The sequence below is a fragment of the Anastrepha ludens genome, chromosome 6 (genome assembly GCF_028408465.1).
Source record: "Anastrepha ludens isolate Willacy chromosome 6, idAnaLude1.1, whole genome shotgun sequence".
Lineage (NCBI taxonomy): Eukaryota > Metazoa > Arthropoda > Insecta > Diptera > Tephritidae > Anastrepha > Anastrepha ludens.
Window position 1 is genome coordinate 59,716,332 of NC_071502.1, and position 22,732 is coordinate 59,739,063.

The 22,732-nt window shown below is 35.4% G+C and overlaps 1 protein-coding gene across 4 annotated transcripts in view; it reads right to left on the reverse strand.

Annotated features, from left to right (window-relative positions):
• Positions 1–22,732, reverse strand: part of LOC128867540 (filamin-C) — a 169,390-nt gene that overhangs the window by 114,374 nt on the left and 32,284 nt on the right. For 2 of the 4 annotated variants that reach the window (XM_054108846.1, XM_054108852.1), the window contains exons 1-2: positions 5,944–6,081; positions 5,130–5,787 (exon numbers count right to left, since the gene is read on the reverse strand). In XM_054108846.1, coding sequence (XP_053964821.1) covers positions 5,130–5,366 — 237 coding nt within the window. In that variant the 5' untranslated portion in view covers positions 5,367–5,787; positions 5,944–6,081. Of the gene's footprint in view, positions 1–5,129; positions 5,788–5,943; positions 6,082–22,732 lie in introns of those variants that run through there. The other 2 variants (XM_054108848.1, XM_054108847.1) reach the window with 2 other exon arrangements.

Consider the following 22,732-nt stretch of genomic DNA (forward strand, 5'->3'; position numbering starts at 1 on the left):
CAACTAGCGACGTTGTTAGGCCTTCTAGATTTCAAGCAAACTTAAAAATTGTTGTACAGTCGCTGTGGAAGAAGAAGAGTCTTCAGTCAAATGACTCCTCTAACTTCATCACACTCATTGCCTATAGACGTGGCTTTGCTTTATTGCTTATAAAAAAAAAAATTTTTAATTTCCATTTTCATTATACTGAACCAAGTATTTTGGACTATTTGTAGGCTTGAGTTTAAGAAGAAAGGAAACTGAAGAAATTGTGAAAGCAAATTTAATCAATTCGGGACTTATTTAAAGTTGAAAGTTGAGAGGCAAATACTTTGGGGTTTTATTTAATTTTCATATATTTTTTTAAATTTTTTTGGTTAAAATACAATTTTTATGCATGCTAGCGCCTTATTAGAGCAGGATTTCGTGCCAGCTTTCCAATGGTTCGCTGTACGTATTTGAACATAACTCGAAAATTTATGGCAATCTCACTACTGAGCATGTTTTTAGCTATTAATAAAAAAAATAAGTAAAAATACTTTCGAAATTAAAAGAAAAATATCAAAAAGTTTAAACAAGAAAATATAATTATTATTACCATAAAAAAAACTTTTTTCCAAGTATATTTTGCCCTAAAATATTAAAAAAAAAATTCCTAGAAAAAAAAAAATTGTTGCTCAAAAACATGTAGATGACTAACTCGGCGGCCGCCGCAGCCAAATGGATTGGTGTGACTACCATTCAGAATTCAGAGAGAAGGTAGGTACGAATCTCCATTAAACTAATCTTCTTATCTAATAGCGGTCGCCCCTCGGTAGACAATGGCAAGCCTCCGAGTCTATTTCTGCCATGAAAAAGCTCTTCATAAAAAAATATCTGCCGTTCGGAGTCAGCTTAAAACTGTAGGTCCCTCCATTTGTAAAACAACACCAAGACGCACACTACAAACAAGAGAAGGAGCTGGTCCAAATATCCGAAAATGATGTAAGCGCCAATTAAATATATTTAATATATATATGTTTAACTTTAAAAAACTCTATACCAAAATTGTCAAGGTTTTTTTAAATTTTAGAATAATATCCAGAATACTTGGATCAATTGATATGAAGTTGCTCTAAAGTAAATCAGCTTGAAATTTACTTAGTAAGTTTGAATGACCTTTAATTTTCAAATACCTTTCATATACTTTAACTGTCTCCTTTAATATTAGCCACTCATCACGTTGGCGGCCGGCGTAGCCGAATGGGTTGGTGCGCGACCACCATTCGGAATTCACAGAGAGAAAGTCGGTTCGAATTTCGGTGAAACACCAAAATTAAGAAAAACATTTTTCTAATAGCGGTCGCCCCTCGGCAGGCAATGGGAAACCTCCGAGTGTATTTCTGCCATGAAAAAGCTCCTCATAAAAATATCTGCCGTTCGGAGTCGGCTTAAAACTAGGTAGGTCCCTTCATTTGTGGAACAACATCAAGACGCGCACACCACAAATAGGAGGAGGAGCTCGGCCAAACACCCAAAAAGGGTGTTCGCGCCAATTATATATATATATATATGACGTCACACTCTCTGAAGTCAGGTATAGTACACATTCGAGGTGTAAGAACATATGCAAATAACTCGTCATTTCCGGTTGACAAAAGTACCTAAGTAACTCTTCCCACTTGAGCCTGAGCATATTCATACTTGTTGCTATGTATTCTGTTATGTGCTATGCTATGTTGATTTCTTCCTGCGCATTTCCGCATACAAGTAAACATGCACCCATATTTACTTATAAATACTTGTATATGTATTTGCACTTATAAACAGGTACACAAATTTACATAGATTGAACATAGTCACTAAAATATAACACATGGCTATTTACACGTACAAAAAAAAATAGAAATATTAAATAATTATGCAAAAGCTTACCAAGAACTCGAATTAGAGTTCTTACATAGACATACGAATTAGTATGAAAACGCAAATACATACATATATGTGCAAGATTTGTTGCTTCGGAAATGGCAAGTTGGCTTGAAAATCTACAACCCACACGCAAAAGTAAGTCATACAACAAATTCATGCTAACATTTTAACACACACATATGCATGCATGTAGATGTATAGTCTAACATGTTCTTGCATAATCATAGACATATTTGTATTCATATATTTATTGAGGCCCATATATTTATACATATGTGCGTATGTATGTATGTATGCGGTATGTGCTGTAATTTACATTCATGTCATGTTTACATATTAGGCGGACAAGTTCGCGCTGCCTGTGGAGTTATTTAGTACTAAGTATGTGTAGATATGCACACCTAGTAAGAGGAAATAGAACAGTAACATACCTATGTATGTGCGTGTGTATGAATGTACTAATTTGCATTATCAATGAAAACGTCTTGCTTCTTAATTCTGGATTTCAAAAATAGTCAACTAATAGCTGCTATTAATAAATATTTCATTGTCTCTACATCAGCACGCAGATACTCGTATTGAAGTAATTTGTTTTCCCACACAATGCGTGGCTAAGATTTGCTAAATGTAATTTAGAATATAACCAAACTAAGTTCATACGAGTATAATCTGAAATGTTGTATGTATGAGATGTAAGAGATCAGAATACTAACATGATGTTATAGGGGTTTTTAACTTGCTGATGGTAGGACTGGCGCTGGAAGTGCACGAATTTTAAAGTACCAGTACCAATGGGCGGTTATCCCACAGTCTTTCAAGCGCAGTGACAGATTTATATCTGTGGCGGTGAATGCTTTGGAAGAGGTGCTTCTTCGAAGTGCGTTTGTAGTTTACCCAGACAGCCTATTGGGCGTTGCAGTCTCACATAATAACTTAAATTACGAAAATCATTGAGGAATGCTACGCTGGCCATAATAACGTGGGGACAAGAGTAACCCGTCTTGCTGGGTTGAGCAGCAGGACATAGGGGACTTAAAACTAAATTCCGTGAACCGTTTTATGGAATTTCCAAAGCCCATATAAAGGAAGTTTTCAACGATGACACGAAATTTATACGCCACTGGATTGAGGGTGGGTACGGCTCAAATAGGCTCTTAAATCAGGACAGATAGGACTTACGAACATTCAATCTGTTAACACTCTTTTAAGAAAATGTAGTGCATTCTTCTACAAAACCCATAAAATATTAAGTAAATTAAAAAACTAAATCAACAAATTTTCATTAAAATTTCAAATTTCTTAGGAGGACAGATACCTGTAAGTTTAGAAAAACAATTTTTTTTTTAATCCTTTTAGAATACGTCAAAAAAATTTTAGAACGTAATTTTTTTTCCATTTGATTTTAATTCATATAGAAATTATGACATTAATGAACAAAACATTTTTTGTATTCAGGTCACTGACCCCGATGCAACAATGCCCGCCGATTGAGAAGCCCCGCTGCAACCTTCCTGGAACAATTGAGTCTACATTTTAAATGATTAAAATAAAAAATTTATATTATATTAATGTATAAATAGACTGTATGCCAATTTTGAAAAAAATATATTGACTTCTTCATTTTAAATAATTTTAATGAAAATCAGGGAAAATATGGCCGTTTACAGGTATCTGCCCCCTTAATTAGAATTTCAAAAAAAATGTCCAGTATGCAGTTTTATAGCCCAGAGCAAGTTTTAAGTGACTCTAGAAGTGCGCTGATTTTTGAAAAAGAAATTTTCTGACGGTGTTGGGTTTTTTTGCGCTATAAAAAACATTTCGAGCATTCGTTATTTGGGCAAAATGCATAAGACCGCCAGCAACAAAAAAGAAATTGTCTCAAAATATATTTATTATGTAATATTTGATAACAATAATAATCAATGGCCTATATGAAATTATAGGAGAATGAACATGTTTTCATAAAAAAATATTAAAATTAAATAGAAAGCAAATAAACTGTCAATAAGTCCTAATACCATATTTATTTAACGCAGTATATGTAGAGAAAGTTTTTTCTGATAAAGGTCGCACCCTACCATTAAATGTCACACAGCCAGTGTGTGACTTTAGCAAAATCTCTATATTTTTTATAAACTACAACCTAGAACTTTTCAGCAAAAAGCTCTTTCTATTAGAGAATATCTTTTACATTTTTTCTGGATTTGGTTGGCACTAAAGCAGCTCATCAAGATTGATTGGGATTGCTTTCGGTGCCGTAAAAATATATAATTAAAATCCAAAAATAAAAAATCCCAAGCGGGATTATTTTTCTGCCTGAATTCAAAACTCAGACTAATCGCTACTGACTGGCTGATGAATATAAATAAAGTGGGATTAAGTCCTCGATAAAATAATGCGGCTGAAATCTTGGAACTCTATTAATTTCTCCAAAAACATTTTTAAGTATTGTTAAAAGTAGGTACTACCATTTTGAATGCGGTTTCTTAAAACAGTTTTTATATTTAACCAAGTCAAATGAGTCAATAAACTATTCTTAACCTTAAACATATTTTGTAATAACATTATTTTTAATTATATTTCACGTAAAAAATTAATACATTTTCTAGTTCCGAGACTGCGGGAAGGGTGTAAAAATGCACTATTTTGTTCAAATGTCTTCAATGCAAATGAAATGGTGAATAATTCACTCCAATTGAAACTTTCGCCAACACAACAGCCAACTAAACTTCAAATATATCGGCCCTCCGAATGAAGAGAATGCACATTTTTATCCATATAACAAAATAAGCTGTAATGTTAAAGGGGAGATTAGTTGAGAAAACAGTCCTTACCCCAAAAACGGACACATACGAGTGTATAAGTATCCACAATCTCTTAACTTTTTGGTTGACATTTATTCCAACTATGCCTATGTGAAGCTAAGTAAGAAATATTTTAATAGCGAGCACATTTTCTTGCAAGAAATGCATGAATATAAATGTTTTAGATTATAAAAGAAAAGAGTGTTTCGAGAAATTTCGCACAATTTTCATCTGGTGGCCCATCAGAAGAATGCACTTACTTCCCAAGAAATAAATAAAATAATTTTTATTATATTTTCTTTTTACTAAAATTAGTTTTTAGCAAGCAATTAAGATAATTAGATATTTTTACTGCGAATTGGCATTTTGAGCCCAAATGTATTTTTTTAATATTACTAGTTTCTGGAGTAAAACATATTTCCCAAATACACTCACCTGCATTCCTGTTGATCGCAAGTGCTCGTTCACCCAATTGCGAAATGTGTTTGCTTGTATTTCAACCCATAGATCTTCATTGCCGCGTATATTCATGCCCTTGGCGGCGGTTCCTTCGGGACTACGCGCCACCAGACCTGCGTGGGTGATTTTTTGCGTTTCGGTACTGCCATCAGCATTGTGCTTCAGCAGGCCGGAATGCGTCACTTTGGCACCTTTAATATCTTTCACATCCATCCTGCACGAGGATGCAAACTGCTACACACTATGCACTGCTATCTTTTCAATTCGAACACTTTTCGGTTTTTATAATGGAAATTCTATTTTTATATTTTTCAAAGCCAATTCAATAGTAAATATGTAGTATGCAAATATCCGTTTAGCACAATTTGCGTTTTGTTTTCATAGTGAACTTCGCACAGTTACGAGTTGGACAAATAAAAACACTTTAATACACTCAGTCGCACAAACACACAAGCACTCACACGTACACCCTTACAAATGAGTGTGCTGTTCGTTTTTCTTGCAAATAATAGAGGATTTAGTTGGAATTCACCTGCTGCGCATTCACAAATATTCGCTTTTTTTTACTTTTCAGTATCTGTAAGATACATTAATGTACTGCTACTGCTACTTTAGTAATTCGTTTTCGTCGGCGCTGAAATTTAAGATAAAATCAAAATTAACAATTTTAAAACACCTATTTCTAGCATTAATTTTGTTTTGACACTTATGCTTTTTTATTTTTTTTTATGACATAATATGTATGTATTTAAATTTCTTTGCTTTTTGTTTTTCACACAAAATTTCTCACATTTTTGCTTCGATTTCTCGCGTGTGCGCGCTCAGCCACAGCTGCGCTCAGACTGAAACGCGTTTTTAGCCAAGTGCGCCAATTCAATTTGGCGACGGCTTGAAAAAAGCGAATAAATCTATTCAAAAATTCTCCGCTTGATTCGTCTCACAGTCGTCGGCACACAACGAAATAACCACCTTATACGCTCAGCCAGCTGAATTTGTCCATTGCTTGCCGCCAACCTACGAGTTTCAACCTTTTAAGACAGCCTACTCATTTATTGTAAATGCTTAAAGAGCAGCAACAATTACAACTCAGCTTTTTATAATGTTAGACTTGGCTTGAAAAACCTGCCTCAGAACGTCAACAAACCGCAAAAAACGATGACGTCATGCTTGCTTTTCGAAAATGAAAATGAACAATGTGGTCAAACACTTCGCACGCACACAAACCCAAAGCACAATCGAAGACTCGCTCTCCCACATCTCGCTCACTCACTCACCTGACCTAACTGGCGTATGTGTAGTTGTTAAACAACAAAAAGTTGCTTAATTCCCGCTCTAACCGGTGATCGGTTGAATTTTGTCTCCGATACTCAATTCGTCGTGCGGGGTAGCTTTTTTTGGTGAGACTTGATTAACTTGTTTTTGGCTTAAAACAAACACAACAACAAAAAAACAAATAAGAACGGTTGTCTGGTTGCAAAGCTGCTGCTCAGTTGCGAATGTTATTGTTAAAGCCAAATGTTAAAAAAAGAGAATTTTTAGTGAACGACTTAAAGCGAAATCATAAATCAAAAGTCGCAACTGACGAAAAAGTCACTGAAAAATAAAATAGAGGAAATAAATGTAAAAATGGCTAGAAAAGAGCAAACAATAATAATAATCGGTGAAGTGGTTAGATTACACGGCAGAAAATTTCATTTAGAAAAACGTTTGAAATTATTAAATTCCACCTAAGCAGTGGACAAGCAAGTGCGATTATGAATTTCTCTACCTTTGAGATAGACCTGCTCATTTTCTGATGGCTGTTGTATCGAACTTAGGCCAGTTGGCCTATTATGGTAAGTTTGGGTGTGGAAAGTTGTGACTTGCTGATAAATCTCCTTAGGATTTGATGACTGTTGCTCCCCACTTAGGCCAATTGGCCCATTGTGGTAAGCTTCGGTGTGGAAAGTTGTGAATGTTCGTCGAGCTTAAGCCCGATGGTCAGTCCGATGTACCTTGGAAGTTAATGTTTTCATAGTATAGTCAGGAGGCAGTGAACGAAATACTATTCAACTATCTCTAATTTCATTGAAAGCGAAGCCAATGCTCTCACTATAGCCTCTTTGGCACACATTTGAAATAAATGAAAAATAATAATAAAGTTAGCTTTACTAACCTTATCGATAAACTATTTTGAACTTTAAGATGCTCTTTACCTTTTTTTCTCCTGACTTTTCATTTCAACTGACCCAGGCAAATTTTCTAGTTCGGAAGTTGGCGTAAGCCCACTATTTTGTTTATCTATTTTAAATCCTGGTAGTGCCGCGTTGAAAAACCAGTATTTGTTTACTCAAGTACCTAATTTTGTTCTAATTTCTTTCGCTTAGAACTTAATTATAAGGTTTAAAGGACAACTCAAATAACTTTTACATACCCTTGTGCTCACAAAATCAAGGCACTTAATATTCTTTCTAGAATATTCGCAACATTTTTTTTTGGAAAATTTTGTACATTAATTTTTTATATTATAAAAATAATGTTTATTGTTATATATATGTATATATACCTAGTGGACCCGACAGACTTCATTCCGTCAAATAGATTTTGAATGCGGCAGTTTATATTTCGACCTTAAGACGTTTTTACTCTGCTGACCCTCACACAGCACCCTATCATCATGGTGGGGGTTTTGTTCAGGAGAATTAAAGAAAAGGGTCAGCTCGGGGGATCTAAGTATCTTCGCTTTCACGAACTTTGACAACCCTTTTGGAAACCACTAAAAACCCCGACTGGGTTCAAGAAATACACCCGTAGGTTTGGTATTGTCTGCCGAGGGGCGATTGCTATTAGAAAAAAACTTTTTCTTTATTTAGGTCTTTCACCGAGATTCGAAATTACGTTCTGTCTGAATTCCGAATGGTAGTCACGCACCAACCCATTCGGCTACAGCGGCTTTAACAAAAGCCTTATGAGGCAAAATTTCAAACTTCCAAACAAATTTCAAAAAATTTTCTCCAAAATATTCAACTTTTTAATTTCTAGGATAATTTCTTTAACATTTCTGGGAATACATTTCTATACGAATTTAATTTTAAAATAATATGGTGAAAAAAAGTTCGTTCAAAAATCGGACTGACTGACTGACTTTTGAAATGGATAAAAGTGATCAATATTGTATGGAAATAAAAAAAAAAATTAAGTATATTAGGTTAAAATTTACAAATTATAATAAAAGATTTTGATGAGAATATTTTAATATTTGTTGATTTTTTTTTTAATTTCGTACAAAGCTTGGAGCTTTAATTTATAAGGTTTTGCTTTACACAATAAAAAGTGACTACTCATCAAGGCAATATAGCGAATATTGTAACAAGAAAGTGATTTAAAACACGAGCTTTAGTGTATATTGACTCGATAATTTAAAAGTTTTTGAGAGTACAAAAATGCTTTTATCGGCGATATAAAGTGAATATGATGTGAAATGGTGGCCGCTGCAGCCGAATGGGTGCGTGATAGTGTCCGTGTTCAAATTTATAAAAAAAGTATAGCGGTCGCCTCTCGGCAGGCAAGGGTAAATATCTCTGAGTGTATTTCTGCCATGAAAAACAATCTGCAGTTCGGAGATGGCATACATCTTTGAGTCCTCTAATTGTGGAAGAACATGAACACGCATACCAACAGGTATGTAAGTGCTAATTATGTGCATACATATATCTAAAAATTTTTTTAATTGACCTTGGATGGATGTGCCAGGACACAAAAAATCTACAAAACTAATTCTTTCAAAATCGTAAAATGCTAGCATTTTTGGCAGAGTTTACACTTTTATTTTTACATATTTCAATTACGGCCCATTTCTTATGAGTTGTAAATGATATCAAAATAAATTCCTATTGAATTTTTATTGAAGTCGAGATAATCATCCACCGGGATTAGTCCCGAAACTCAGTTATTACACATGTACAAATCCCGAAATTTCGTTATCAACGTAATCATCGCTAATATAGGGATCCTACTTTTTTATGCAGGCTCTGATTGAGTAATGGTTTCATGAGGAGTTTCACAAGTGAACTCAACCTCCATCGGGATCGCTCGGAAATTAATTTTCCATTAATTTTGCTTAGTTTGTGAATAGCGAAAATAAAAATTCTGTGAAATTTTATCAAATAGTTTTAGTTTTTTTTATTTTTAATACGCTTAAAACGGCCCCTTCAACCCGAACTAATTTTATTACACAATCATGTTGTTCTCTACGCCATGACAAGTCAATCACTTGTGAATGAAAAGTTGCTAGTGTACTTTATATTTTCTGCTAACTGCATAGACTCACTCAACGAGTTCAGTTTGAGTGAAATTAGAGATTCTAGAATTTGCTGCTTTAGTAACACCTGTATGCTTGATTGAGTAGCTGCGCTCGTTGACACGTGCTTAGAAACTTATCGCAAACACACCAACATACATACATACTATATGTACATATATACTCCTCCGTTTAAGTTTTTCGCATTTTTAATCTCACATCGCTGGAGTCGGAAGAGGCTGTTGATTTGTAATGATGTCAGTGCTATGGCATTTTGTTGTTTATGAAATTCCTACGATTTTTGATTCACTGAAACTTTTCGCATGAATGACACAAAAGGTAAATATATACAAACATATGAAGCTCGAAAGCGAGAAGGGAAGAAATTTGGAAATATGTACACCTTTCTTTCGTTTTCTTGTTAAATTGTTTAGGTGTGAATTACTGCGAAGTATTTAGATAGAATGTGGGTGGAGTAATCATAGAAAAATTAAGATATTGTAAAATTGTGAATCTGTAAAATGTGTCATATTGTGACCCGTAAGTTATTTTTAGACTGAAATTTCTGGAAATCGTATGAAATATGATATATGCGACGGCTGACTATTTCAATTGGAACAACATACAAATACAGCGTCACTCAAATTTGCGGCTAAATTCAATTTGGATAAAGAAATGTATAAAGGATATTCATTGGATAAGAAAGACTCGACGGAATCTGATTCCATCAAGAAAAAAAGGGGAAGTAAAGCAATAATAAAGGAAGAAAGGATAAATTTTGTCCGGCTGAAATTTTCATACTCGGTAACTTTTGGAATCAAATGTAGACAATGAGTTCTATATTTTTTATAAAAAAATTGTGGAGCGTTCATATATTAGCAACGGGGTGTATATGAAATGACATCATTGGGCATAAAATATATCAGTGATTAGGACAAGTATCGGGTGTTCTTTTAATAGCTTCAGAGCTTAAAATGATAATATGAAATAGAAATATTGTTGGAATGAATTTTTATATTAGAATCTGGTAGATAATTTTAATGTATTTATTTGTTGAATACAATATCCAGTATATATCCGCAGCGGCTACAAGTTTTTTTTTTTTTGTTTAATTGGCGCGATAGCCGCTTACGCGATTTTGGCCGAGCTTAACAAAGCGCGCCAGTCGTATCTTTCTCGTGCTAACCGGCACCAATTGGACACACCAAGTGAAGCCAAGTCCTTCTCCACCTGATCTTTCCAACGCAGAGAAGGCCTTCCTCTTCCTCTACTACCACCAGCTTGTACCGCATCGAATACTTTCAAAGCCGGAGCGTTTGTATCCATTCGGACGACATGACCCAGCCATCGTAGCCGCTGGATCTTTATTCGCTGCGCTATGTCTATGTCATCGTAAAGCTCATGCACCTCATCGTTCCATCGCCTGCGATATTCGCCGCTGCAACGTGCAAAGGCCCAAAAATCTTGCGCAGAATCTTTCTCTCAAACATTTCAAGCATCGCTTCATCGGATGTTGTCATCGTAGAGTGTTAGTCGTGAGTAGTGAGAGTCTTGTAGAGTGTTAGTTTTGTTCGTCGAGAGAGGACTTTACTGCTCAATTGCCTACTTAGTCCAAAGTAGCACTTGTTGGTAAGAGAGATTCTACGTTGGATTTCAAGGCTGGCATTGTTATCGGTATTAAAGCTGGTTCCTAAGTATACGAAGTCCTTTACAACCTCGAAATCATAACTGTCAACAGTGACGTGGGTGCCGATACGCGAGTGCGCCGACTGTTTGTTTGATGGCAGGAGGTACTTCGTTTCCCCCCCCCGTTCCCCACCAAACCCATTCGCTTTACCTCTTTATCCAGTTTGGAGAAGACAGCACTAACAGCACGGTTGTTAAGGCCGACGATGTCGATATCATGGGCATACACCGACAATGGTACGGTTTTATAAAAAATTGTGCCTGAGCGACTAAGTTCTGCGGCTCTTAAGATGCTCTCCAACATCAGGTTAAAGAAGTCACACGACAGCGAGTCACCCTGTCTGAAACCTCGTTTGGGATCAAACGGCTCGGAGGGGTCCTTCCCAATTCTGACGGCGCATGCTTTCATCCGACCATATTTTTCATAGGAGCTGATGCATGCACCTTACCAGCTCCTCGCCGCCATGTTTGAATAGCTCAGTTATCAGTCCGTCGGCGCCCGCGGGTTTGTTGTTCTTTAGACGCGTTATAGCTTTTCTCACCTCGTCAGCTATCACTGCTTAACAGGTTCGAGAAGAGTTCCCTCCATAATTTAAGAATGCCCGGGATGTCAGTCACCAGTTCGCCGTCTTTGTTCTTACAGGAAAACGCCCCAGTCTTAAAACCTTCTGTGAGCCGCCGTACTTTCAGATGGAATTTTCGGGCGTTATTCCTATTGGCCAGAATCTCAAGCTCCTCGCACTCACGTATTTCGGCCTCTCGTTTTTTCTTTCGGATAATACGTCTCTCTTCCTTTCTTAGCTCTCGGTACTGATCCCTCATGGCTCGCGATGCCCCCGGTCGCAGCGTGGTTCTATAGACAACATCGTTTCTTTTGGCGGCAACATGACATTCCTCGCCTTACCAACTGTTTTTCGAGCTCGGCGGAATCCAATTTCTTCTTCGGCGGCGGTACGTAGAGAACGAGAAATGTTGCTCCATTGCTCATGCATGCTGGTTTGTTGGGAAGTACTCTCTGAGAGCAACAGTGAGAGTCGAGTGGCGAATCTTCTGCCTGTCTGTTGTGATTGCAGCTTTTCGATGTCGAACATTCTTTGTGTAGTTAGATGTGTACTTTTCGCCGCACAGAGGCGTGTGCGTATCCGAGTCGATGTTGGGTACTCGGATCGTACGCACATCTTAAACACAAATTAACCTTTCGGCGTCTTCTTCAGTACTTCCCTCTATGAACTTCGTGAAAATGGCGTTAAACGACTCATGATGACTTGCCAAAGCTTACTGAGGAGAAATGTCAACAGAGTTTGCCATTCTCAGCTGCCAAACCACAGTTATCGAAATCGATAATTCAGCTTAAAAACACCCGATATATGCGGCAGTTACTCTATTACCAAAGTATTTACATACAAATGATATTTTCATTTTAGTTTTAGCAAAGTCACTACGTTGATATGAATTCAGCCACAAAAATAGTCAAAACATTTCTAAATTACTCTGTTCAAAAACCGCTTGAACTCCAAGGATTAAATAACTCAAAATCCATGCACAAAAATGCATTGAAAATATCAAAATTACCATTGGGAGTGAGAAAATCCGCTACGTGAACACTAACCATCAAAACTAAGCGCCAAAGCAGGTGCGAAGCAATCGAATGCCCACAAAAAAATATATCTGCACCCATATACATACATTAACTGTGGGGTTGGCAACGACAGAATGACAGCGGAGATGGATGCAACACAACTCAATACAGTGGAAAAAAAATTTTTTTGTCAAATAGAAATATGGGAAATACGTCAGTGAGAAAAAAACAAAAAAGAAATAAAAAGTAATCCGCTCGACAGCAAATTGCCAAAAAAGTGCACTACAACTTATTGCTTTGGTAGTGTTGTTGGTGTATGCGCACAACACAGGCAGTGGATTTTCTAAAAGCTCACCTTGTTGTTGTTGGCGCTCATGCTGTCGTCAACGTCATGACAGTTGCAATGCGCAGGAAATCGCTGCCGCCTTTTCCGTTTTGTGTCACTTTAACTGACACAAATACGTTTGGCAGCAACAAAAACGACTACGAAAACAACAACAACAGCGTGGAATAAAAATGCAGACATCGATTGTGTATTTTTAGAATTGTTGATGTTGAATGTGCATGACGAGAAAAAAGATTAAATCAAATAAAACTTGGCATTGCGTAAAATAATAGCAACAATAAAAATCACAACAGATTTTTTTTGTTTGAATTCAAACTGGTAAAAATAAGAGAAGTGAAGACGGGGCGGTGCACACAAATTACGAAAAATGCCAAATGGCATATAAACAAATTTTTCGGTTCTCCGCGGGGCCTAACAACTTCAAAGAAAAAGTCGCCATCGTAGCGCTCATAACTTCAAAACGAACACACACATTTGCATACAGTTATATTTACATATATACATATAGATATGCACATATTTATAAGTGTATGCATGTATATTAGGGCGGGTCAATTTGTATGGCACGACAAATTTCACATCGTTCCCAGCATATGCGGATTCTATATAAAATTATACGAAAAACGTCTACAAGACCATTGCTTCGCGCCCCCAAAATTTTAAAAGAAAATATCTCTAGTAAAGTACGACGGAGGTTGTTTTTTTAATACGAATTTGTTCTTGAGATTTTTTCGTGGTACGATACATTTATTTCTGGTATCTATTTTTTATCTAAAGAATCGCAAAAAGTGTTATGTAACGTTTCATTTGCACCTTATCATTTGCTATTAACTACAATATTTTCTATTTTTTTAACTTTATTCAGCACAAGTTGAGGGATATTTGAGAAATTATTAATAAGTTTCAAATATTCTCCTTGTGTTTTTATTTTACGTTTACTTAAAAAGTTTCTATAATTATTTAAAAAAGAGCAAACTTATATTTTTTTTTTGGTTTTGTCGGGACAACTAGCAAGTGCAGCACTCAGACACAATTAAGTCCATTGTACTACACTTGGATTCCCTTTTAATTGTCTTTAAATCTACACCCGATCGCCGAAGAAATCTGAGTGGATCTTTTGGTGCCAAGGAGCCAAGTTGGTTGCTTCTTAACACATCAGTGCCAAAGACCTCAAACCTGATTTGAGCGAAGGCGGGGCAGACGCACAGGAAGTGGTCCGCCGTCTCATCTTCCTCTTCACAAGCTGGGCAGAGTACACTATCTGAGATGCCCACCCTTTCCATGTGCTTCGCCCACAGAAAGTGGTCCGTCATCAGTCCAACCAGCTGTATGCAGTCCCTTCTGCTTAATGACAGGAGGATTTGTGACAGTCGATCGGACATGACAGGCGACATCAGTTTAGTCCATCTGCAGCCTCTCTCAGCCTGGCAAGATCGCTTGTGGTAACCTATTGTAGTAACCCATTTGCTAACCGTAACTTTGATGGCTGCAGAAGAGAGTGGCAGAACGGGCTCTGGGCCAAAGAAGTTAGCCGGAGCCATGGTGGGTCCTGGAGCCATCCATTAAAATGCGAAAACAGTGTTTGCCAGGCTCATTTTCAGAGCTTGACCACAACTGAACCTCTGTCAGCACCACAAATGTAAATTTTCCATTAACTTTAAAGCTTTCATTTCAATAAAATCTTCAGAATAGACATCATTTTACTTTATGTAATTATTCTTCATTTCAAACTTTGATTTAATTACTTTTTTAACTAAATAATTTATTGAAAGTATTAAATACCAAAATATTTCAAATTATCAAATAAAAATAAATTTTATTTTATTTTTATTTTATTTGATAAAATTTATAAAAAATTTATAAAAATAAATTTTATTTTTTGTTTATACCAATTGGAGAAATGCTTTTGAGTTCAAGTGGATACACTAATTTTTCAATATGATAACTAAGAATATCTCCGTGTAAAAAGTGCCTTTGAAGTTAAGAATAATATAATCCGCTTGTTGAGACGTTGTTGAGTTTTGATTTTAACGGTAGAGATTTGAGAAGGCTATTTGATATAAAACACAAAGGTTGGTTGGTATCATACTCGTATTAATTACGGATATCACCTTTTGAAAGTTGAGTGCTAGTAAGTGACTTTAGAGCAATGCTGTTATGGAGTTTTTTCTTATAAGTTTCTGTAAAACACGAAGTTTCTAGGAACGATCTGGTAAAAGGACTTTTTTTCTTAAAATTTTATGCAGAATCCGTATATGGTAGGAGCGATGTTGAAGAAAGTTGATCCGCCCTAATAAAAATATGACTTACTTCGCCGCTACTATTATTTTGGCAATGCTCCGAGTCTTCTGCAAGCTTTCGATGCAATTTTTTGCATGTGTGTGTGTATGGGTATGTTGTATGCTATATTGTTGCAATGTTGGGGCTTTCAAATACGGCGTAGATTTCAGTATTTTTGTGGGTATGCAGGCGTAATTCATTTCGTTACTGACGATTTGTTGAATGTGTGTCTGTTTTTTGTTTTTTAAATTGGGCAAACATTGTACAGGTGAGCCATTAGTGAAGTATTTTCAGTAGATTTCACTTCAGAAATTTTTTGTATAAATTAATTTAAACGTTCTGTATTACGTGTTTATGCATTCCCCATTTCAATATATTTCTGAAACTAATTTTGTAATTCGTTGTATGAAATCTGCAGAACCGATCTTTATACACCCAGCGCATGTTTCTACGGAAATGGTGGTGAGCACATTCATATATCTACTTGTAAGAACTTTATGGTTAACTGTAAAGAGAATTGTAGCAGATATCCCGTTTATAGCTCATCATAATTCGTCATATTTTATGACCAGTCACAAATTCGTACTCCACATCATATTAATTTCCCGGTATAATAGTTTTATATTTCCAACAACTGATTCTTGAATTTTTGGTCTTTCTTTGCTACAGAAATATAGCTGAAATAGGCATACTTTGTTTTGTTTTTTGTTTTTTATAGAGACATCTTCCTTGTATAGACAGAGAGGCAGACAGGTAATTCCTTCTTTTTTAATTTCTCTCATTATTCCGCCCAATTCTCCAAGAATCCAATTAGCGCTTCCGCACCATTTTGTTGACACATCCTCGCTACCAACAAGTTATACGGGCTATTCCTTCCCGACTATATCCAGTCTGTGTCCTTATATGTTAATGTTGTTTACGTCTATACCAACCAACTCCTCGAGGTTTTCAAAAAGTGGTTTGCCAAGGGCTAACATCCTCGCCTTTGTTAGGGCAGGGCATTCACAGGGGAAGTGGAAGATAGTGTCCTTTTACTCTTGAAATTTTAGCCTCGGAAACTTTGCTGTGATCTGTCTGTGGAAAGCAGATGTAGAAGATTCCGCCTGATGGAGTCTATAAAAGTTCCACAAAATTTTTTTTCAAAAATTCAAATTTTTTAATCACAATTAAAACAAAAAACATGTACACAGTTTTATAGCCTAATTAATTATAGTATATTTCAAGGTGCAAGTTTGAGGTAGCTCAACATTTTCGTTTATTTGTCGTAATTTGATTCCAGGTACGTATTTTCAAAAAACAAAAAACAATAGCGGTCGCTCCTCGGCAGGTAATAGCAAAGCTCCGACTGCGTTTCTGCTGTTCAGAATCGGCTTACAACTGTAGGTCCCTCCCTTTGTGAAACAACATTAAAACACATACCAGGAATAGGAGGAGGAGCTCGACCAAACACTCAAAACGGGTGTAAGTGCCGATTATGTATGTGGGCAAAAAGTAAAGTGAATTTATTTGTCAAACTTCGCTGGATTAAAATTTCGCTCTAGTTATTTTTTTCATGAGTTGGCAGCACTGTTAATAACATCTGGGCTAACTTTCATGTGAATGTCATTAACAGTAATATATTTACGCTTGTGTTTACCAAACGACCAAGAGTGCATTTTTCGATCTTTACAATGTCTAATTTAATTGAGCAGAGAAGTGCCATCAAATTTTGTTTGCGGAATGAAATTTCGACTGCGGAAACATTTAGCATGTTGCAGAAGGCATTTGGTGATTCGACCATGTTGCAGAAAAATGTTTATAAGTGGTACAAAGACTTCAAAGAGGGTCGAGAACGTGTTGATGACTTGGAGCGCTCCAGACGAACATCGACGTCAACAGATGACCAACACGTCAATAAAGTGAAGGAGTTAGTGCTCAAAAATCGTCGGTTGACTGTTAAAGACTTTACTGATATGCTCGGAATATCAGAAGGATCTGTGAAAATCATTTTGAAAGACCATTTGGGCCTACGAAAAATCAAATCTCGTTTGGTACCTAAAACTCTCAATTTCTTGGAAAAAAGTCGTCGCGTTGATGTGTGTGAAACAATGCTTTCAGGCTATCACCACAAGCTCAAATGCATCATTACGGGAGATGAGACTTGGATTTATGCTTACGACCCTGAAACAACCGACCAATCAAGCGAATATCGTGCTAAAGGCGAGGCCAGACCGAAAAGAGCACGTCAAAGTCGTTCAAAAATAAACGTCATGATAACAGTTTTTTTCGATTTTCGTGGTGTGGTGCACTATGAATTCCTTCCACCTGGCCAAACTGTTAATAAGGAATATTATTTGAGCGTTATGCGTCGTTTACGTGAAGCAATTCGTCTAAAAAGACCAGAATTATGGGCCAAAAGCTCTTGGTTTTTGCATCACGATAATGCACCGTCTCACTCTGCACTCGTTCTTCATGACCATTTCACCAAAAATTCCACGCATATCGTTCCGCAACCACCGTATTCGCCTGATTTGGCTCCGTCTGACTTCTGGTTATTCCCAAAACTCAAGAGACCACTCCGGGGAACGCGTTTCGAGTCGATTGAGGAGATAAAAGATGAATCGAAAAAGGTGCTGATGGCTATACCTCCATTTCCGGTATTTGGCATGTTTCGGGGATTGGAAAAATCGTTGGCATAAGTGTATTTCATCGAAAGGGGATTATTTTGAAGGGGATGAAATTGATTTACAAGAATAAGTAAAGATTTTTCATTTTACAACCAAATTGCCCACAGTAGTATATTTAATATAACATAAGAGTTGTACTCACCTACTATTAGATGGGTCCGGGTTCGAAGTTCGTTGGAGAGGTGAAACATCAAATTATAGAAAAGCCAGGTAAAGAAGAACTTTCGAGCCTCTCATAAATGTCAATCTCGGAGGCGGCATAAACTGTATACCCTTTGTTTACAAGAAGCATCAGGACTTACACCTTAAGAGGAGAAGCTCTGCTAAAAATCTGCCAAGATATACACACATATATTAAGTATATTTAATTTTCTAGACACCAATGGAATACCGCTTCCAAAGCCTTTCCTCTAATTTAAATATGAATAAAAAAAAAATTATAATCAGGAACTAAAATTTTTATTCAATGCTAGGTTTTTTTTTGCACAATAATTCAATGCCAATTTAGTGTGCGGTAGAATTAGTTTGCTATATAAAACACAAAAAAAAGAAAAAAAACTTATGAAAGGTAAAACAGACAATATGACTGTGCATTCAATTGCAAAGAGAAAAATCATAGTCACAGCTAATCGCATGACTGCATTCGAAAACAATTTCATGCACCCATTTGAGCATTTTATCTTATTTTATGTGTGTTTTATATGTGTATACATACATACTCGTATATGCATACATATAATTGTTATTTTTTTTTTTTTTTTTTTGTTTTGAAATTAATGCACGAGTCATTTTCTCATTTTCAACCAGTTTTCCTTCACCACGCATAGACTTATAAACCTATATATTTATGCCAGTGTACATACATATTTTCATATATCATAGGTAAATGCATACAAATATATGTATGTGAGTACATATACACGAAACAAATGACTAATTGCACGCATTTTAAGTTCAATGCCAATGTCAGATTGGCTCGCAGCTTAGGTGATTTTAATAGAGCCAAGTTGTGCATTCATAAATATTTATGTGTGTATATGTGTATATACATATGTGTGTTTTCAACCATGTTGACGGGCAGTCGTCATGCGACAGACCGACTAATGAGATCACAAAAATTGTGAATTAACCTTTTCCCATGTTATATGAATTACAATTGGCAAGTGAGCGGTGGAGTTGCGGTGGCACTTTGACTGTCTCGTAAATAATTGAAAAAATAAGTGAAATCAGTGCAGTGTGTAATGGAATCTATGTAGGGTTTGTTTTTTGTTTTATTTTGGTATTAAAAATTAAAAATGGCATTTACATGAAGTTTCCAGGTAATACTAAATATGACATTTCAAAAACAAACTAAAAATAATTAAATTAAATTAAAAATTAATTCAATTAAAATTAATTAATTAGTTGAATTTCCTTAAGTTTCTATTTATTTTTTAAGTGGGTGGGCGTGGAAATTCTAAACGCGTTTTTCGCGAAACTATGTGACTGCCGTAGCCGGATGGGTTGGTGCGTGACTACCATTCGGACAACGTAGGTTCGAATCTCTGTGAAACACCAAAATAAAGGAAAAGTTTTTTCTAATAGCAGTCACCCCTCGTCCGGCAATGGCAAACCTCCGATTGTATTTCTGCCATGAAAAAACTTCTCGTAAAAAATATTCGCCGTTCAGATTCGTAGGTCTCTCCATTTGTGCAACAACATCAAGACGCACGCCACAAATAGGAGGAGGAGTTCGGTAAAACACGCAATAAAGGGTGTATGCGCCAATTATATAAATATATACTTATATATGTACGTTTCTCAAGCCCGCCGAACTCACAACTCGAGGAATTCTGAACAGATTCGTAGCTATTAAATTCACCATGGAAGTAAGAATTGATTGTTTAGTGATATGTTAAATGTTGCAGAATTTCATACTGATCTGCATCCTAAATATAGCATTGTACAAGGTGGCGCAAAGTTAATCATTCTATCGGAAAATTTTTAATTTTTACAAATGGCGTCCGTCATCAATCATATTTGTCACTTGTGAACTGAACAGCTGCAGTTTACAAGCCTACAAACAATGGAACACGTAAAGGTCTAAATAGAGGTTCCCTCACGGAAATTATTTTTTTGATTTAGTAAAAAAGTTACTGAAAAACCAAATTGGATGATTAATTTTGTATTTCAGACAAACACTTTTTACTTACAATTAATTATTAGATTTAAACAGATTGCTTTGCCTTTTTTATAGGGTTCTATGGTATTTCTTTTGAAATGTGTTTTTATAAACAATTTCTTTCTTTTTGTTTTTTATTGGTAAAAAAATATAACAAATGGACGTAAGTATGGCATGGAAATCAAATATGTTTTTTAAGAAAAATCAATTACAAAAACATTTTTTTGGCACAACGTTGCCATCTATTTTTTGTTTTTTGTTTTTTTTTTTAATTAAGAAACTGATAACAAAAATATACTAATTGTAAAAAAGACATCCTCTAATATCAATAAAGGGACAAATATAATTTCACTCCAGTAATATTCTTATAAGGCGCTACCATCTAATTAAAAAAAAAAATAATTAATAACAAAATTTTTTTTGAGGTTAGGATATGTGCATGATATCATGTGACAGAAAATAATATCAAAGTTTTAATTCAAAATTGTGTGTAGTGTTGCCACTTAACTCTAAAAGTGAAAAAATCAAATAACAGTATAGATGAATTAAGTATTAGGATGTGGATATGTTTTGAGTGGATTCGCATCTTTTTTTAATTCGAAAAGGTTTGGAATTTCCCTATAATATAAGGAATGTGTATATATTCAAATGAATATAAATATAAATACATTAAAATAAAAGAAAATTTCAACTGTAAACTGAAATGTAATGTCCGGGTTTCATTTTATACGCAAGCGTAGCCACGAGCATCAGTTAGTTCATACAAGGTGGCGCAAAAGTAATTATAATCGGAAGATTTATTTTGCAAATGCCACCGGTAATCATATTTGATACTTGTGAACTAGACAGCTGCAGTAAACAAACAGATGTGCAATTGAGAGCGTAAAGACCTTAATATCTTTTTTTTGTAAAAAAGTTATCAAAAAACACAAAACTTATATTTGTTGTGGTTGAAGTTGTTGCGGCCATGCTTACTCCAAAGAACAAAAAAAAAAAACAAGAGCTTTATGGAAGTAAATCTGTCCTATTTTCTTTAGAATTTAAAGCAAAATATTTACGCGGTCTACGATATGTACAATAAAGGACATTTTTTTAGAATTTCGACTTATTTAATGTTTCTTCACCTCCAAAAAACAAAAACAAAAACTCTTAGCATTTCACTTGGCATTAATTTCCATTTAAATTTATTCCTTAATGTATTTGAGATTATTTTTGATAAATCTTCACCCAGCGAAAATTCATTATCGCCCTAAGCTATTAAGTAGTTGAAGGCTGCTGTCATTGTTATTAGCTTTCGTCGTAGTTTTGCTTTTTTCCTTTGCGGTTTTTCGTAGTTATGCCATTTTGTAGTAAATATTAAGTAATTTTGCAATTATTTACTTGTTTCACCTGCAAAAGTACTTTGCTTGTTGGCCAGATAAGCAGCGTGTCTCAATTTTTTTTAGTCAATGTTACAGCGGTTCAACTTTTCAACTCATCGTTCATCGCTTAATTTGCTTTGTTAAATATCTGCTTATAAATACTCGGCTATTTGTTTAAAAGCATTTTTTTATGAATACTTGTTTGTGAATTGCTTGTTTTTGTGTGTGTTTTGGTTTTAAAAGATGACATCAGTATTTTTTTTATGGATTTTTAACAACACCACTTAGTCGGTTGCTGTCAATACCACTGACGCGTTAATCGTGTCGTCAATTTGTATACCAGTTTGATGTGTTCCAACTTGAGAGGTTGACGGTGTACTCCCATTTGGAGCAATGTGCATTTTCGGAGAGAAAAATTAGGGTTTTCATCCGAAAAAGTGCATTTGGCAGGAAGTACTTTTCCGACGCCGAGTAAGCGCCATTGAAAAGATATTTCATATTTCATGGTGTTATAATTGCAACTAAGGTCAACATTCTTTAAAAGGGAGTGCGGATAGTTGTCTTTAGGGTGAGTTGGTGAGTTCTTTTACTATTTTATGTATTAGTGCTAGATAGCTCTTGTGCGCGAGGAGGTGCCTTGCAGTTATTGCGGTCAAGACATATCTGTAAATTATTTTATAAGTGTATTCAGAATTAAATAATAAAATAAATAGCAGGGCTTACTTTAAATCCTTGAAGAATCGTAATAAGTTAGGACTGCTGATTTATACCTATGATTATCAGAGTTGGACATAGTGCACTAAATAATTAATGCCGTAAACAGATAGTTAAAACTCTATCTTAGTGATAATGAAGCCCTTATTTTAATTTTTACTACTACACTAGTTATAGTGGTAGCGCAATTTAGTGGTAGTGCAAAATGCCCAATCCTGATGAATATATTCCGATGGATATTCCAACTAGCAAATACCCACCATGCGCTGCTTTGCAGATAAGGCAAAGTATTTTATTCAACGGCTAGGTAAACTCTTTTCAACAGATATAGAAATCAGAGAGCTTCAGACATTGAAAATAAATCTAAAAAAATAATAAAATTTAGATTAAGTTTTACAGAACGAAGAAAAAAAATTCAAATGAAAGTATTTGTCTAAGCCAAAAACAGAACAGATAAGATAAGATATTTGCAGGGATAAAAATTTCCTAGAATTTCTGACTAAAGTT